A 20,282-nucleotide genomic window follows, 5' to 3' on the forward strand; every position below is an offset into this window, starting at 1 on the left:
TAACTGAAAAGAAAGGAGGAAGGAAGCAGAACTATTTATTTTGACTCCCCATATTAACAGTAGCTATACCTGAGCAGTAGAACTATAAATTATTTGATTTTTTGGTTCATATTTGTCTATAGTATCCAAAATTTCTACAATAAACATGTATAATTCCTGCAGTGAGAAAAGCAAACATACACTATTTTAGAGATATAAACCATCTGAGCAACTGTATTTATGTAACAAGTGAGGGAGATGGTGGTGCTGCTCCCCGAGAACCAGCGCATCTTAGGAAGGGACATTCTAGGATTCTGTGGGGCACAAAGGGCACCTCAATCATACCTAGGATTTTCACACTCATTAAGCTATGGTATCAGGAGAAAGGAGAGTGCTTAATAATCATAAAGCTTTCTGGAAACAAAGGATAACCTTTCCATTTTAAAATCTTTGAAATAAGTGGGAGTGGGAGAATGCCACACCTCAGTTGCTAACACATTCCAATCCTCGTGAAACCCCAAGAATGAAGAACTATCTAGATACTTCTTAGCCTCATTAAACATCCAACCCTAACTCCTCAGTCTTCCCAATTAACACCCAGGTTATCACCAAATTCCGGCTTCTTTTTTCTTTTTATGATGGTTCTTGGATCCACACTTTACTCTTCATTTTCATATCTGCCACAGTTCATATCCTCCCTGATTTTCCTAAAACTGACTCCTTACCAAAACCCCAAATGTAAGTCCTATATTTTCTACTACATCAAATACAAACTTTATCTCTCTGCATATTGAGATCCTCCACAATCACCTCCCCCACCCCAGACATAACAGCACACAAGTTCCCAAGGACCCACCCATATCCCATTCACACTCAGTTCTCTCTTCTACTCTTTAATTCCACAAACTATGTGCATTCCAACTCTTTCTGTAGCTTTCATTAACCACTTGTGCTTTTCCAAACCAGACCCTGGGGTAGTGATCTTCACCACGGCCATTTCCCAGAAATGGCCCTATGCATCCTTCAAGACTTAGATCAAGTTCCTTTTTGTATTAGTCTACCCGGGCTACTATAAGAAAGTACCACAGACCGGATGATGTAAACAACAGAAATTTGCTTTCTCACAGTTCTGGAGGCTGGAAGTCCAAGCTCAAGGTGTTGGCAGATTTGGTTTCTCCTGAGGCCTCTCTCCTTGGCTTACAGATGGCCACATGGCTTCCTCTCTATGCATGTGTACCCCAGGTGTCTCTGTCTCTGTCTGTCTGTCTGTCTCTCTCTCTCTCTCTCCTCTTATAAGGATATCAGTCATATTGGATTAGCATCCACCCTTACAACTTCATTTAATCTAATTACCTCTTTAAAGACCCTGTCACCAAATACAGTCCCATTAGCAGTTAGGGCTTCAACATATAAATTCTGGAGGGGACACAATTCAATCCAAACTTTCCTCTCCCAGGAAGTCTTCCCAAACCCTTCTAGCTTCCTTCTCTCCTCTTCCTCAATACGGTTCATTTTGATGTGAGGGCCTCAGTACTGACCAGCATCAGGTATTCAATAAGTATTTCCTGACTGACTGACTCATTTGAGGGTTTGATCAATCACCTGGATACATACATGAACAACAATTGCATAGCTATAAATTACCTGCTTACAGAAATGCTACCCTTCCATCAAGTTGTTCTTAATGCCACCTCAATGGATAATTTCTTTTCTCTAAAAGCTCTTTGAGTTTCCTGAAGTGCTAACAACCATGTTTTGGGAACAGCCTGAGGAAAGCTCTGTCTCAATTAAAAAGAACTTCTCTCTCCTCCATTCTTTCTCAGCATTTATTGTGAACATGGCAGAGGACACATGTTATTCATCACGGCATCATGATTACAGCTTGGATCAAAATAACATTACTATTCTTTTTTAGCAAGATATTTACTGTTTGCATTAATTCTGTCTAATTCTTATATTTTCTTTTTCCTGCAGCTTCAGTTTACATCTGGTATTTTACTTTATTGATCTCATCTATGTCCCAAGGAGAAACCCATTATGTAAATTCAACAGAAAATCTATTGACAGCATGTTTAACTGCCGTTAGTGAAAAATGTGTGCATTATTGATAGTAATTGGAACGGGATTATATTAATATTGTTTTAATGTAAGGAAGGCTTCCTTAGACTGTATACAGATTGATTCATTCAACAAACATCTTCTGAGAGTCTACCAAGTGCTGGGAACTCTTCTGATTTGGGGGGCAAGATGAAGAAGACTGATCATGTTTCCTCTCTAGTGGGGCTTATCTTCTAGTGGAAGGAGATAGAAAGTGACAAATAAAATGACAGAAAATGAACAATTAGATAAAAAATAAACTTAGAATATAAATACACTGTTCTCAGATTTAATAAAACAGGGTAAACACGTAACCAGGGTAGATAGGGTTCTAGGTGGTATGGAGGCCTCTCTGAGGAGATGACATCTGGATGATGACCTGGATGATTAGAAGGAATCTATGGCAGACAGACCGATGGCCCCAAAGATGCCCCCACTCTAATCTCTGGAACTTGTGAACATGTTACCTCACACAGCAAGAGGGACTTCGCAGATGTGATAAAGTTAGGGACCCTGAGATGGGGAGAGTATACTGGATTATCCAGGTGGACCCAATGTAGTCACCAGAGTCTTATAAGGATCAGAGTCAGAGAAGGAGATGTGATGATGGAAGTAGAGATTAAAATGAGGTTAGGAAAACGCCACATGCCAAGGAAAGTTGGCAGCCTCTAGAAACTGGAAAAACCAAGGAACAATTTTTCCCTAAAGCCCCCAAAAGGAGCATAACCCTGAGAACACCTTCATTTTAGCCTTTTAAGACCTAATTCAGGCTTCTGATCTCTAGAACTGTAAGAAAATTAATTTTAGCTGTTTTATGACATTAAGTTTGTGGTATAACGTGTTACAGTAGCAATAGGAAACTAATACAGCATCACTGGCAATGTCCCTGAACATTTAGAAAAGCAACTCCAATAACGAGTTGATTGCATCAGTGTTCACTGTCATTTTCCTCCATGGCTGGGTTAAAACCAAGGCACCTGCACTAGTAGAACTGACACTCATGAAGGCAAAAGGATCAAACTCCAAACACAGGACTTCCCAGCCAAAACAAATTTGCAGTAGTAATCACGAAAATACATGTTAGCATGGTTTCCTTGCATTCTGGATGGTCATCTACCATTCAGGCACCTGCCATCCCCATATGTCTGACTTAACAAGTAGGCTGAAGAGAAGAAACATATTTACTTCTTTAGGTTATCTTGGAGAAATTATAAATTAAGTAGAATTACACTGAACTCATGCAATTAACAATCCAGCTTATTATTCAACACCTTAATCTTAGACCTTACCTTCTTAGCTCAAAAGAAAAGAAAATGTTTAAGAAGAGAGAACTAGTCTAATCAGGATTTTCCTCTTTATTTTGGTGGGGGAGTGCCTAACATATATTGCCCCCCAAAATTCTAATATTTATTAACTTAACTAGAAGATTAAAAGGTAGTAATGGCTCTTAGAGACATTTGAAAATTATTATTATTTTGCAGAAATGCATTTTTTCAAATTACTATATAAGAATGACTTGTGATTTTAAAATCTATTAACCAAATGCTTTGTTACCCTAGAATAACCTAGAGCTCATATAATACACATCCTTATTTTACAAATAAGGAAACTGAGGCATGTGGGTAAATGTCATTTCCAAATCACCCTGTTTGGTAGTAGGGCAGCATTTCACCCCCTGGCAGGCCTTTTCCATCATGCTTCATCTTTGCTTTCATTCTGCAGTTTGGAGGTGCTTGCAGGTTTTACTGGGTTCTAAAGAGCACTTCTAGAGCATATGAGAAGAAAATCAAACCATGAAAAACAATCTTTGGAACTCTGACTTCATCAGAAAAGTCAATAACATTACCACATCTGACACAAAGCACAACCTTAGAAATTAAGCATTATACTTTACAATACCCATGGAAATCCATTTTTTAAGAAAAAAATTACACAGGTATGGTAAAGTGTGTGTGTTTTAAGCACTGAGGCTGATTTTGATCATAGCTGTGAAAAAAGATTGAGGGAGAAAAAGGCAAAAATATAAAATAACTATCCAGATGGCAAGAAAACTTAATAAATCAATATAATTACATAAGGATAATTTAAATTTCAAATTTCAAAAAGGAATCATAGAATTTTAGGACCAGAAGAACCTGATACAACCCCCAGATTGAGGCCTGTTTATTATCCATGGGCAATAGCTGAAATTTAAATGTGAAGTTAATATAACCCCCAAGCTCCTTATGCATTTTGCTTCTTGGCAGCCTGTCTTTTTCTCCTCACATCTCCTAGAGCCATGAACTAGAGCAACCTTACATATTACAAAGAGCAGATATAAATGAACTTTTCAAGCTTGTCTTACTAACAACCTTTTTTTTTTTTAAAGATTTTGTTGTTGTTGATGTGGAACATTTTTAAAGTCTTCATTGAATTTGTTACAACATTGCTTCTGTTTTACATTTTTGGCTTTTTTTTTTGGCTACGAGGCATGTGGGATCTTAGCTCCCCGACCAGGGATCGAACCCTCACCCCCTGCATTGGAAGGCGAAGTCTTAACCACTGGACGGCCAGGGAAGTCCTTACAACCTTTTTTTAAAGCAAAGATGACACTAAAACTGTCATGGTAGAATCAGAACTTTGACGCAAGGAGAAAGACAGGTAGTCTGGGTTTTTAATTAAGCCCAACCTGAATAATAAATCAATGAATATCAGTGGCATGGGAGTATTACCAGTCAAACAGTATTGTACAACAGGATAATTCTGAAAATAATTAACATAATTAAAACGAAGTCTTCAATGTATGTAACAGAATCTTTAGCTATTCTGCATCCTAAATTCTTCTTTGCCATTTGATTGCTTCTATTTAGTTTTTTAAAAAATACAAGTGTAATTCCTGGTATCCAATACTTTGAGCTCAGTAAAAAACAAAATACCAATAATTACTTTTAACTATTTTCCCTGGTCTTCTACATCAGACAAGGCAACTGAAGAATCACCATAACCTGACTGTAATTACTCCATTGCCTTATGTGGACTTCTGACAAAACAGTTCAAACAGACTGATACTACAACCTATTAACATTAAGATTCTCATTCTAGAATTTCCTGTAGCCACATCAATAATATTGTTTCCCCCGTCTGTTACTTAAGATATGGAACTTACTGAAGCAGAATTGTATAACAATGGCTTTTTTTAACAGAGGATTCTACCAAATAGATCTACCTAATACGTAAATTAGCATAATACATATGTAAGAGCATTAGTGTTTTCTATTCATAATTGTATATCTATGACTCTATGTTAAATGCCTCCCTCTTTTCATGTGGTCAACTCAATCATGTCCATAGTTGTCTAATCTGTATCATATATTGCATTTAATTTACATATTATCTTTAACCAAAAGGCTCTTAAAATCCAACCTTCTATATTTAGTACTGCAAGAACCAAATAGTGTCCAGCAACAGGACATTTTAAAACAAAATGAAAGAAAACAAAAAAGCATAGCCTTTAAAGCCAGGCAGAACTGGGTTTGAATTCTGGGTCTTCCATTTATTAATGGAACAAACTAGGGCAAATTGTTTAATGTCTCTGAACTGAAAGTCCTTGTCTCTAAAAGACCAAAAATAATAATACACACTCTGTAGCTTTATTGTGAAAACTAAAGGATAAGTTACAATCCATTCAACATTTATGGAGCACTGACCATACCTCAGGAAATACACCAGGCTCTGGGGATACACAGAACAGTCAGACATGGCCCCTGCACCCAGGAAACTCACAGTCAAAAAGGGGAGCTGCTACACAAATTATTACAAAATATTTGAAAGTCCAATAATAGATATATGTACAAGGTATAACAGCAGCCGTCTGACTATAGGATTACAGAGAGTTGGGGAGGTGCTCCTCAGACCAAGAATGCAGGGGAAAGCACGCCTGGTAAAAGACCCTACAAAGGTACAAAAATGGGAAACTCAACACACTCAGGGATTGTAGGAAATGCTATATTCCTGAGACAGAAGATGTGAGGCATCTATTGTGGGAGAAGAGGCTGGAACCCCAAATGCCAAAGAACTTCCAAACCAGTGGTTCTCAATCCTGATTGCATATTAGGCTTGCTCAGGAAGCTTTTTAAAAATACCACTGACTGGGCCCCAAACTCAGAGATTCTAATTCTTTTAGTCTGGGATGGATCCTGGGCATCAATATTTTTTAAAGAGCTACCCTGTGATTCTGAGGGGTGGCCAAGGGTTCAGAACCACTAGTATAAAACAATGTAAGAAATGTACTCTTTATCCTGGAAACAATAAGAAATGGATGTAAAAGGCTTTGAGATGACAGATGTTCAATAAACAATAGCTCCTTTCCCTTATCTTCACAATTTACGACAAAATATGTTTAGCTTTGAAACTGATGATCTACTTACTGAATCCCCCTATATTTCTTGCAAGTAAAATGTATGTTCCTTTGACAATTTACTGCCTGAATTTTATTGTTGAGTTCAACCAAAATAATAAAAGTTTTAAAAGTTAAAAAAAAAAAAAAGGAGAGGGAGAGTAAGAGAAGGCCAAAAAAGGAGGTAAAAGGGATTCCATCTGGTAGCCTCCCCAGATAAATTAAGTGAGGGCCAAGAAACATCTGTACAAGCACCTTAGCATATTATTTTGCACACAGCACACTCTCAACACACTATAAGAAAAAAACAGGAAGGACAAGGAGCAATAGATTGGAACTCTCACGGGAATTTTTAAAGAGCTAACTATATGGGTCTAATGAGTAACCAGTTCCCATGGAATTCCTCTCTAGTCACACTTGTTCTATAATTCAAATGCTGGTTCTTGCTATTATTTGAAGCAAAAATTTTTACATTGATGTAAACGTGTTCCACTGTTGTGGACATGCGCCTGTTTGGGGATGTATTACCCAAGGACAGAGATTATGTCATATAGATCTCAGCAGCCAGGAGCCCTAGGTGAAGCCACATACAACACACACACACACACAAAAAAGGCTTTTCTTAGGTGAGTTCTTGAGAGGCATCCTGTGAATTTGCCTTGCTGAGCTTCCAGTTCTGACGTCACTGAAAGCCCTCGACTCTGTGATTCCTGGCGGCAGAGGACCCCTCTCTCCAGTGGCCCCTGCTCCAACAAAATGGAGGTGGAGGGGCTGGGCCGACGCTGGCATCAGCTCTCATTTTCTCCTCTCCATTCAGGAAGTCAGGCAGCCTCATTACCTATTTATGCTCTGCTATCTTCTGATAAATCAGTCTCTCCATCATCTTGGCTATTAACCGCCCATTACTAGGCCTTCATTTCAGGCCTGAACAAGAAAACACTTTCTCTCAGAAGCCTGAAAGTCAGAGCAGACCTTTACAACCTTTAGCATCCTGAGAATAATACCATATGTAGTCATATTGAGCTGTAATTTAATCTGAGTGCAAGGAACTCCAACGTTTGGATGCAACAAAATCAGCAGACAAAATCCCTCAGATGAACCAGCGCTGGGAAACAGATACTCTACCTTAATGCAAGAAAGGCTTGGGAGAAAAATTACAGGTCTTCCTGGCCTCACTGCTGACTTGACATTTGATTTTTGGAGTTACTAAAACTTTCTATGCTTCATCTTGTTTTTCCCCATAGGTGAACTGAAAATAGTATGAATTACAGAATGCTGTGAGAAAAACACCTTATATTTTTGTCTATGGTGAAAGAGTATATAAAAGCTTGTTGCAAAGAATAATGTAACTACTGAGAGTTAAATAAAACACAGGTAAAAAGAACAGAGGAGGGGAAAAGCAGTTAAGCTATTATATTATCAAATGAATAACTAGTCAGTTCAGCTCTAAATCGGATGATTTTAAAAGCAGGCCTGGAACTTCCCTGGTGGTGCAGTCGTTAAGACTCTGCGCAGGGGGCGTGGGTTCGATCCCTCGTCAGGGAATAAGATCCCACATGCTGCACGGCGTGGCCAAAAGATATAAAATGAATAAATAAAATTTATTTAAAAAAATAAAAGCAGGCCTGGAAATAAGTGTCATCTCTGCCAGCTGGGTCACAGTCTTTCCTGGAGGCCACATCAGAAATAGGCCAAGTCTAAAGAAGAAAATGAAGAATGGTGAGTTCTTCACATCAACATGCACTTCACCCAGTTAAGGCAATGGATTTTTGTCTGCTTGCTTGCTTAATTTCACCTTCTTTATATAGGTATTAGAGGCATCTGAGAGTTAAGGCTCACTTCTGTGAAAGGGCCAGCTCCCAGTGTTTGAGGAAAGAAAAATCATAGCTATCACTGACCAAGATGCCATGATAAATAGCTGACATGTAAGAATTCCATAGTATTTTCTTTAAGAAACAAATTTACATAGGGTAAGAAAGTTTTTTCTCTCCTAGAACTAAAGATTAAAACTACATAATTATAGAGGACTTTCTGCTCACACAAATACATATATACACATGCATATTAAACTTTAGAAGGAGCAGATTCTTTCTTTACGATCTCAACTGTCCAAGAGTTTTCCAAGAACACAGTCGAGAAATAATCTTAGTAAAATACTGCAAGAGCAAAGCTCCTGCTTAAAAGAAAAAGAAAAAGGCAATACGTCTCTAATATCAAGAATCTTCAAAAGATGTTTTTTTAATCTGTAACTTAACAGTCACCCACCAAAGGCTTTCTTTACTGGGACACAAAATGAGAGACAAACCTTGCAAAAATATCTATTTATTTTGGGGGATTTCCCAAGTAGCTAGAATGAAGATTGGTTGGAAGAACACAAGAGTTATCTCAATTACCACAATTATGAAATGAAGGAAGGAATGGATATGTATGTGTGTGTGTGTGTGTGTGTGTGTGTGTGAGAGAGAGAGAGAGAGAGAGAGGGAACTTGACCAATTAAGAGCAAGCATGCAGATTACCAGCCATCCCTAAGGAAACCATGTCTCAGAAACATGGAATCTTGCAATGCGTGCATAGGTTAGAACATAGCAAGAATCTGCTACAGAGATTCAGTATGACATGAATCTGCCCCCCAAATTCTTAAACTGATGGGCTTCCACATACTACTAGCTGGTGTCTCCAAGCTGCTTTGAAGGGTAACTCCTTGCCCTTAAATTATAGGGAAATTGAAAGAATCCATTCATGATGCATATTTATTAGAAAAGAAATACCCAATGAGAAAATTTTTGTTAAATGTGCTGCATTACATGTATCAGATCTATAGTTTTTCTGGGATATAGACTTCAAAAGCATCTGAATCTAAAGAACTTAAAGAGTAAAAATTTTCAAACACGTTGCTAGGAAATATCTAAGGGGTAGCAAAATAATGAAATTACTCTGTTGGCCCAGAGTAATGAAAAAACTCTAGACATTACTTTTCCTTGCACTTCCATTATTTATTGGCACTAGTGACTACTGCCCCTTGCAATAAGTAGATCAATCGTGTTACTTAATCCTTAGCACTAAACACTTTCCCTAGAAAAGTGAAATGCCTTTTAAAAAGACATTGACTGTAAATAATCTCTTAAAGCAGGAATTCTAAGAGATACTGCTATTGAGAGAGATAGAAAACCTCACCAAACCAAGTCACATTATCCATTGTACACCCAATAATTCTCGCACGTGCATGTGTGTGCATAACTGTGTATACATCATGGCAGGAATAGCTTGTAGTCAGCTGTAACCTAGAAAATAATTACTACTTAAAACAAGTAAACTCTGTAGTGCTGGTGAGTTCAACTCTAAAAAGATCTAGTAGAAGGAATAAGTGCTGCTCTAAAATGGAGACAGGATATAAATCCTCCCTGGAGGGTCTCTAGACCTAGGACAAGGTAACAGTGTCTAGCGATGTAAAGTCAGAATCAAATGTAGACTATGCCTTAGGCCTGAAATATGTCTTCATTACAAGAAAAAGCCAAGACAAAACTTCGGAGATTTCTAACTATTGTTATGACTTTGTGTCTGAATAAAAAGAAAGAAAAATCCAGGTCTGACCACTCTTTTCTTCACTGGCATGAACTCAGCTCTTGATAGGAACAATATCATGTCAAAGGTTGATGGAACTTGACCTCCTCTGTGTTAGAAACAAAGGGTAGGGAATTCCCTGGTGTCCAGTGGTTAGGACTTGGCGCTTTCACTGCTGAGGGCCTGGGTGCAATCCCTGGTTGGGGAACTAAGATCTCACAACCCGTGTGGTGTGACCAAAACAACAACACCAAAAAAATAAAGATCCAAAAAACAGAAAAGATCACAGGGAGCCACGACCTTGTGAAGGTGCGTCAGTGGAGCTTGGGGGCCAAGAGCTTGATTAGAGCCGTTCATACTTCCCTCTGTTTAAACTCTCTGCCTTAACAAAAGAGCAAGCATGCAGGGGCACTGAACTGTTTTCAATGTTCCACACATGACTCAGGCTTCTATGCTGTTGATGTGTTTTGACATAAAGCGGAATAAACCAAACTCTATAGTTGTTGCCTCTATTGGGGGCAAATTACGGCAGTTTAACGAGGCCTCTGTGCCTCTGACACACTGGGTTAAAGAAAGGATTCCTACAAGATATCCTGATTCTCTTTTATAAAGGAAAAATTCTGGGCACAGCCTTTCTTTCTGTTCGTTTTATAATACTTTTTGTTTGTTGGCTTCTTTTTACTTCTTGTTGCTCTGAAGCAAATGAATACTTCGAAGTAACACAGAAGTCACTTTTCAATTAATTTATTAAATGATACCCTGGGAGAATGTCTTTACTTCTGAGAAGTGTGTACGTGGTCACTCTGAACTACTCCCACTGGGCTTCTGGGAAGCTGCCTCCTGGCAAAGCCTCCTGGCCAAAATGTTCCCTAGATCAGCATCCTCAGCAAACTGCCGCCAAGCCATCCTTTTTGTCCTTCTCTGGCTTCCCTTGCAGGTCCCGTCCCCTCCCTCACCACCATCACGTCCTGAACCCTACTTGTGCTCAGGACTCCATGAGGACCATAGCGGACGCTATGAAAGATACAACACCTGCCCACAGATTTGTATGGTCTGGTAAACATGTTACTCTTGTACAAGGCAGTAACATAATCCAGTAGTACTAAACTCTTTTGTCCTAAAGAGTTTTCCCTCTCTTTTAGAACCGTGAGCAGTTACTTATGAAAAGTGGCAGAGGGTAGTGGCTAAGACTCCAGATTCCAGAGCCAAATTTCCTGTTTCAAATTCCACCCCTTTCCAAACTGAACAATCTTGGGCAAGTCATTTAAGCCCCCTGTGACTCAGTTTCTCCATTTAGTAAATGGGAACAACAGTATCAACTTCTGAGGATTGCTGAGAAGACTGAATACGTGTAAAGTATACAGAACAGTCTAGTTCCCTCAATGTTATTTATTATTATACCGCATGAGCGGCCAAAGTCTGAGGGTGCGTGACGAGAATTTTGTGTTACATCCAGAAGTCAGAATTATTCTTGCTTCCCCCTTGTCACTTCCAGATGACAGTTCCTCTATTCCTCTCTCCTTGAGGTCCATGCCTCACAGCTACACCACCCTCCATTCTCAACTCTGGACCAAGTGCCTCTGTATTCCCAGCACTCAGTACCTCGTTTGGCACAAACCACATGCTCACTTACAAATTTAAAACAAATCTGACAACTCTTATCTGACAATAAGATGGACAAACGTTATTTTGCAAACTGTAAATTAGCCCAAAATGGGAAGTATTGCTAGTTCTCAGGAATATAACCCTAACAAAGGTTGCTTTCATATAGTTAGTTAAACCAATTATTTTATTGGTTTCTTGGTTAGTTCTCCAGTAGTTTATAAGCACTATCACTGTTACAGAGGGTAAAACCTTTACCAGCATATGCACTCTATTCCTTAAAAATTTCTTACCTGTGTCCCTGTGCTCATTTTATTCAATCAACATTTGTTGGTGAGTTTGTAGCCATTTGGCTACATGACTTGAAATGTGTATTATCTATAGTTCAGAGGGAGAAGGATGGAACTTTGAGCTTTAGGGAACCTCAATGAGTTATGTGATTCATTTCCCACCTATGAGAAAATATCTACTCAAAACCATCTTGAAGAAATGACTGCTGAGCCTATTTTGTATGTTTTTGAGACAGTTCCTCAATCTCTAATTGTACTTTGTCCCAATGCTGAATCATCTTCTTTCCCCTCTTCAATAGCTAACAGAACTCTCTTAATGCAATTAAGACCTATTTCCTCCATTTGTGAAACAGGATATGTTCAAAGATGACTTGAAAGTATGCCTCTCATCTGTTAGGCACAGTAGAAACTATGTGCTACTTTGTAAGCTTTATGGCAGGCTAGCACTAAAAATATCCACCAACTACACAGGATAAAACATCCTGCAGAAAGAGTGATCCATAGCCATGCATGTATAAACATAAAAGAAAAGTACATTTAAGTGCACCAAAGTAATACCCTCTTGCAAAGAAGAATCCAAGTGCAATACATTGGGTGTGGTAGATGAATTACATTCAGCCGCCCAAGTGAAAATTTCTGTGGTCTTCTTTGGTAAGATAATACAATCCTTTGAGAACATATAATGAAACTAAAAATACCGCCAGAGATATGGATACTTTCAAATAACTTCACTGGGAAAGCCCCCAATACAGTTTTCATTGAGATCCTCCATCACCCACCTTCTTTGGAGTAGTAGTCTTGTTACTCAAACTTGACAGACATGCTCTAGCCTTGGAGTCATTGTACCAACTGTTCTCTCCTCCAGAAATGCTCTTCCACAGAAGAGCCTGGCTCACTTCCCACTCCCTTCAAGCTTTTCCCAATGTCACCTTCTCTGTGAGGCCTATTGGATCACCCTATTAAAAATTACAACCTATGTCCCCTACAACCCCGGCACTCCCCATGTCCATTACCATGCTATAATTTTTCCTTTTCTTTTCCATGGTACTTACCACCTTCTAATATACTAAATAATTTATCCTCTATTATGTTTTTGTCTATCTACTATAACATAAGTCCCATGAAGAAACAAATTTTTTTTTTAATTCATTGATGTATCATAAGAAGTCAGATAGTGCCTGCCTGTAGTAGATCCTCAATAAATATTTGGGGAGTAAATTTTTTAAACATCAGTTCAAAAATCAAATCACAGGAATTAATTCCATCTCCCTCTCTCCCTCTCTCCCTCTCTCTCTCTCTCTCACACACACACACACACAAAATGTTAATATTGCCCAAAGCAGTTATTGAGCCTTAATCTGAAAAATAAAAGAACCAATGGAAAAATTTTAGTTGCAAACCTGGCAGTTTAAACTTTATCATAAAAGGAACAGGAATCTAAGCCTATTAAATATTTGCAGTCTTCTCAGTTCCCTCATTATTCAAAGATAGAACAAGGAAAAGAGAAATCAAGAATCTCTAGTTCTAGTGAAAACACGCTGCAGAGAACAGGAGCTATAAAAAGGCATGATTAATAGCTCAAACATAACTAAAATACCCAACTGCACAGGGCCAGAAGGTGCAGAGACAAGTGTAGCTTTTTCTCTCATTGAGCGAAATGTGAGAACTAAAACAGACTCAATGGCCCTATGGAGATGGGCTATTCCACGAAGACTCTCCAGACAGATACACACACACACACACACACACACACACACACACACACACACACACACACACCACTACCACCACCAGCAACAATAATATCTGCATTTGGAGCTGCTCTTGCTGAACACTTTCTGCAGTGAGCATATGATGCTAAAAGAAAAGCATATGGGCTTCTTCTAACCCAATTATTTCTTAAGAAAGAGAAATAACACAAACAATTAACTTTAGAATAACAGATTTTGGAAAGACTGTGTTGAAAACTGTTGGAAATTCAGGAACACATGGCTGATTGATTAAGTTTTAAAATATTTATTAAATATGGGAATCCACTACAAGAAAATGGAAGTTCTTCCATGGAGCTGAAGGCCACATCTAATGCTGGGCTGCGTCCGCTTAGCAAGAAGCTGAGCAAAGGAACTGATTATCACGACTGGTTTACAACGGGACCAAAAACAATAGAATGACAAAAAGTAGAGAGCCAAAAGAGAAAGGGAAAACTGAGAACTGGGGATGACTAAAAGTTTCATTAAAAGCTATATTAAAAACCACTGATCGTATGCTTTAAAAGGATGAATTTTATGGTACATGAATTATATTTCAATAAAGCTGCTATTAAAAAACTATATTAAAAATTAAGATTGTGGTCATAAACATAATTCAAATGCAGAAGAGGAATGGTCTTTGTTATAATAACTGCTACCTTTTATAAAATTCTGGGAGCCCTTCGTCCTCAACTGCCTGTTCCCTTAGATTTTTGTCTTTTGAAGTTCTTAGATTTTTGTCTTTTTTTTTTTTTTTTTTTTGCGGTACGCGGGCCTCTCACTGTTGTGGCCTCTCCCATTGCGGAGCATAGGCTCCGGATGCGCAGGCTCAGCAGCCATGGCTCACGGGCCCAGCCGCTCCGCGGCATGTGGGATCCTCCCGGACCGGGGCACGAACCCACGTCCCCTGCATCGGCAGGCAGACTCTCAACCACTGCGCCACCAGGGAAGCCCGATTTTTGTCTTTTGAACATGTTTTTAAAACATGTTTTCTAAAAATAAAATAAAACAAGCTATTAAATGGAGCATCCTATCCTCTACTAAAAACAATATAGCTTCCAACACTCAGCCTAGTTTGGGAACTATGAGTCCAACCTTTATCTCACTGCCCGTTAATCTCTTCATGTTGTGCCCTCCCTTCCTTTCCTCACTTCCCAGCTGGGAGCAGCCCTATGAGGATACAGACTATTGAGGGCTCAACTAAGGCAGAGATGCTTCTCATCCCAAAGTAATTGAGCTGCATTGTTACTCATTAAAAAAAAAAAAAAAACCCACCTGATGTTTGAACCAATATTATATTGGGGGTTGGGGGAGTAGGAGGACAAGATTAACTTGGTTTGTTAAATTCCTGGAAAAAATACAGTGAGACCAAAGCTGGGACCCACAATTAGCACGAGGGTCCAAATTGTTCTACCCTCCTGGAACATCTGACGCAAATCACAGCTTTTGTGAAAACAATCGAAGAAATCCAGTGATCTGTGTACACAAGAAACTGGGCAAACAGTTTTATACCAAGATATAATCATTATGGGAGCTAAAAAAACAACAACAACAAAAAGAGCTAACATGTACGGAGCCCTTACCATATGCCAAATGCTCAGCTACAAACTTTATGCATTTCATCTCCTTAATCCTCACAACATATGAGCTGGGTGCTATTCTTATTCCTATTTTATTGGTGTAAAAACTCAGGATTAGAGAAATTAAGCGCAGTTAGTGGCAAAGGTGGGCTTTGAATCCATGCACTCTAATTCCAGGTTCTCAAACTCTTAATCACCATCCTACAATACTTTCTTAGAAGAAAACTATATATCAGGGAGTCGTTTTACTAAAAATGAAGACTTATTCTAAAACTATAGTAGATTCGGCAGTAGTATAGTAATACATAAACACGATCATGAAGAAAAGAATCGATATGGATAACACCAAGAAAAATTTTTTTAATCTGTTACAACAAAATATACCATGACAATGAATAGATAAGCCACAATTTTTAAAGTATTTGCAACAGAGATAAATAATAATAGGAAAGAATCCATAACATACTTAAAATGCCTGTAAATTAATAAGAAAAAGACACTTGAAAAATGGGGAAAGTATACAACTAGGCCATTCAAAGGAAGAACTAGAGATTCCCAAAGGTGCTCTACCTCATTAGTCATCAGGAAAATGGAAAGCAAAGTAATCAGACACTATTTCACACCCATAATATTGTTAGAAATTTTAAAGTCTTATGATTCCAAATGATGAAAAAGATGGGGATACATAGAAATTCTCATGCACCATAGGTGGAGTATAAATTGGTATATCGTTGTGTGATTTGTCAGTATGTGGAGAAGTTGAAAAGGGACAAACCCTAAGAATCAACAATTTCACTTCTAAATATATGCCCCACAGAAACACACGCACATGTATGCATTAATGGCATACACTGCTTATAACATCAAAAAATCAGGGTCGGGCTTCCCTGGTGGCGCAGTGGTTGAGAGTCCGCCTGCCGATGCAGGGGACATGGGTTCGTGCCCCAGTCCAGGAAGATTCCCACATGCCGCGGAGCAACTGAGCCCTTGCGCCTCAACTACTGAGCCGGCATTCTAGAGCCTGCGAGCCACAACTACTGAGACCGCATGCCACAACTACTGAAGCCCACACGCCTAGAGCCTGTGCTCCGCAACAAAGATAAGCCACTGCAATGAGAAGCCCACACACCACAACAAAGAGTAGCCCCCGCTCACTGCAACTAGAGGAAGCCTGGGCACAGCAACGAAGACCCAACGCAGACAAAAATAAATAAATAAAATAAATAATTTTTTTTAAAAAAGGAATGAGGTAAAAACGCATGCTACAACATGGATAAACCTTGAAATCATTATGCTAAGTAACAGAAGCCAGTCACAAAAGACCAGATAGTTTATGATTCCATTTTATGAAATGTCTAAAATAGGCAAAGCTATAAAGACAGAAAGTAGACTAGTGGTTGCCCAGGGCTGGGGGTGCAGATAGGCAGGGCGGGTGAGAGCCTGGGGAATGTGTATGGGATTTCTTTTTAAGGTGAGGAAAATGTTTAAAACTGACTATGGTGATGCTTGCACAATTGCTTGAATATACTAATAAACTTTGAATTGTACACTATTGTTAAATGGGTGAATTCTATGGTATGCAAATTATACTTCAATAATGGCCTTATAACTATATATAATGAAAATATGAATTATTTTGTTCCTGAGATTATACTAAATCAGCTGAAGTCATGAAAAGTCAGCTGATTATACTAAATCAGATGAAGTCATGTTAAAGAGTTCATTTTTGTGGGCCTGTTACTTAATCTTAACATTTTGACATGGGACCCCCTTCCTGACACAAGCCCTTACTTTCTTTTCTGATCATAAACCTACTTTCAGATCAATCCTTCATTCACACTAAGATATTAATGCTTGAAAACAGCTCAGAGTGCCATCCCTCTCTAGGGTCTCTACTTACACCAAAGTGGCTATTCTCAAGTGGTGTGTTTTCTGATTTAAATCAAATGTGCAGATCTTTTAGAGTGTGGAGGTTTCATAGAGTAATAGTTCTATAAGAGTAGTATCTACCATCTAAGAAATAAAGAAAGCAAATATTTTTTACTCAGCATAATTCCCTGGAGTTTTGATCGTTTGTTTGTTTGTTTATTGCCACTTGGCATGTGGGATCTTGGTTCCCCAACCAGGGATTGAACCCGTGCCCCCTGCAGTGGAAGTGTGAAGTCTTAACCACTGGATGGCCAGGGAAGTTCCAGGAAGTAAATATTTTATATTAACTTGTTAGTCCACAATAGGGAGGTAAAGATTGAGAAAAAAATAAAAATAAAACAAAATATTAGACAAGAAAGTATTGGAGGCTTAGTTACAGGGAGAAAAAAAAAAAGAGGATGCTGTCCTTGGTTCAAAAAAAAAAATCAGAACTCCACGAACAAATATCAGAAAAACTCCTTAGCTAAATATGTCATACGAGTTCAGAACTATCAGAAATACTATATGTCACTTTCCCAGAAGACAGACATCATTGTCTTAAAGAAAATGCAGCTCCAGGCAGCAAACGGCAAAGTCTGATGAATAAAGTCACACACAAAGGTTAAATAGCTTGGATTTATTTGTGTTGGGAGAGACAGGGCTAGAAACTGACATGAATGATTTTGTCACAGTGATTAAAGCAGCCGGGAGAGAGCAAGGCAGCTTTATATGGTAGAATATCAGTCTGCCAATCATTGTCCAAGTTCCCACTGCTTTCTCCAGTCTTCTCTCTCCTATCCTCATGGCCCTGCCTCACACGTGAAGCAAAGGGGACAGCTACTGCAGTTCAGGTGCTCACCGTGATGGGATCCTCACAGAACCTGGGTGTTCTATATAGACAGGGTGGCTCTGTCGGGCCGGCAAGAATGTACGCGGAGGGAAAAAAATTTTTTCTTTAAATAATAAAAAAAAATAATGTACGCAAAGGGAACGGGAAGAAAGAGGTCAGGGATAAGGTATAATGTGGAAGGGGACCCGTGCTCCTCTCGAACCCATCCCAACAAAAGATTTTAACAATCCGGAGGAAAGAAATACTGTGATGGTTGGAAATACATCAGAAGAACATAAATGGTCACAGAACACTTTTTCCGCATCTTTGAGATTGAAAACTGAAACAAAGGCAGACCATAAATATTGGCTGAGTACCACCTATCCATCAGGCAGAGTGTTAAGCAGTGAACAAATAATGGTGAAAACGAATGACAAAGCTCCAGCCCAACATTAGAGTGCATCTCATGGGGACACCTTCTATTAACCCACTCAAATGATCAGTGCACCAATACCCCTGCACCAACACACACACACGAGCGGGAATAATTTTATGCCAAGCCTGTGAGGCAAGTTGAACTATTAGTATACCTGTAAAAGTGCCTCATCATTGCTCAATGCTGAGTCTGAATCCTGCAGCAATGGAGCAATGGACCCCTCTGGAAGACTCTGAGAAGTGACACGCTCAGCAATTGTGGAGGATGGACCAGACACATAACTCAGAGTTTAAGTCCAGGGGATTATGAGCAGAGAGAACAAGGAGAATGATTTTCGGAAGGCGACTATTCCAACAGCAAAGAGCGGAAGTGAAACTCACTGCAATCCACACCCAAAGAAGGGAATGAATGAGGGACAATTTAAGGGGAACAAAAGAAACAACAAATGAAAAAGAAAAACCACATTAAAAACAGGTTTAAAGGTAAGTAGTAGAGTGGGAAGCTTGTTGGACTATAACACATTTTGCAAATCCCAAAATAAGTCAGTCCAGCAACAGGCAACAGGGATGGTTCCCAACACTGAATATAAATAACCTTTCAGAGACTTGTTTTTACTTTAGTTGCTAAGAGAAAAAGAGGCATTTGACAGAAAGAGAGTAGGAGAAAAAATACAAAATAAACCAAGGGTCATAGGGAAAGTGAACAGAGCAAGGCTATGTTCACAGAAAAACGATAGATGGAAAGAGGCAACAGGAACGTGACAGAGCCTGAACTGAGAAATAAGAAAAGAAAGAGATGAGAGAAAAGAAAAAAAATAATCGACCGGGGAAAACCTGATATAACAACAGGGGTCTAGAGGCATAAGAATGGAACAGGGCTCTCTAAGTCATGGCATCAATGATGTCATCCAGTTCTCATTTGCTTTTTGAGCACTTGCTATGTACAAGGCTCTGAGCTCAACGCTGGGAAGAAATAAAAATGGATATTTTTTTATTTATGCCCTCACACCATGTTTTTCCCTAAATTAAATTGAAATAATTCTTACCCCATCACCCTGGGACAACTGCAAACTTCAGGATTTCATAATCAGAACACTTAAAAAAAGTCCTCAAAAACTCATTAGTCAATGACCTCAAGTAGATTTCATATTAAATTGGTTAAGTTATGAATGAATAGTACCTTCCCTTCATTAATTATGAGAGAACATTGTCCATGCAAGGTCATTAAGAACTATAAGGACATCATGCTAAACTTACCTCAGAAATTAAATTAAATGAAAAATTCATAGTATCTCAGCACCTCTTTTTACCCTGGAGGATGCTGAGGACCAACAAAAGTTGCTACACACCATGGTTTGAAATAGCCTCGTCTCTAGTCACTCATCCAGTCAGAAATGGCTTCACCTTTGGTGATAGTAATGAACACAACTTGAATTTTGCCCACCTTCATATCAATCAATATCTGTCCAAGCTTTCAGGTACTTTTATGAGGAAATCAGTTTGAAAAAAAGCAATGTGCTATTTATAGCTAAACAAGCTGTATACTTTTGTAAAACATAAGAACGATTTTCCTGTCCTGCATCAAAACTCCCGTTATCTTCAAAGATGTTTAAGTTTCTATCATAGTCAATAAAACTCTTTCTAAGAAATGATGGCTTGATTACTTGACACAATGGTAAATTTAATGTATCTGTAAAAAAAATTTCCCATTCTTCTTCTTAAACACTTCCCTAAAGTTTTCTTGAAAAGCACATCAAAGTACTCCTAACTATTGCTAAACTGCAGGTGATACCAAACTAATCTTGAAAATAAACCACTATTTATAGCAAATGGAGACTGACACCAAAATTATCCATCTCAATAAGAACAAATTTTTCC

At 38.7% G+C, this 20,282-nt stretch overlaps 1 protein-coding gene across 1 annotated transcript in view; it reads right to left on the reverse strand.

Annotated features, from left to right (window-relative positions):
* ADAM22 (ADAM metallopeptidase domain 22) overlaps positions 1-20,282 on the reverse strand; it is a gene marked incomplete at its 5' end in the record, with an annotated part of 228,826 nt that overhangs the window by 197,990 nt on the left and 10,554 nt on the right. Inside the window, 2 exon segments of the mRNA XM_079711160.1 lie at positions 9,256-9,276; positions 9,278-9,307. Coding sequence (XP_079567286.1) covers positions 9,256-9,276; positions 9,278-9,307 — 51 coding nt within the window.

Source organism: Hyperoodon ampullatus, assembly GCF_949752795.1.
Source record: "Hyperoodon ampullatus genome assembly, chromosome: 9".
NCBI classification, from domain to species: Eukaryota; Metazoa; Chordata; class Mammalia; order Artiodactyla; family Ziphiidae; genus Hyperoodon; species Hyperoodon ampullatus.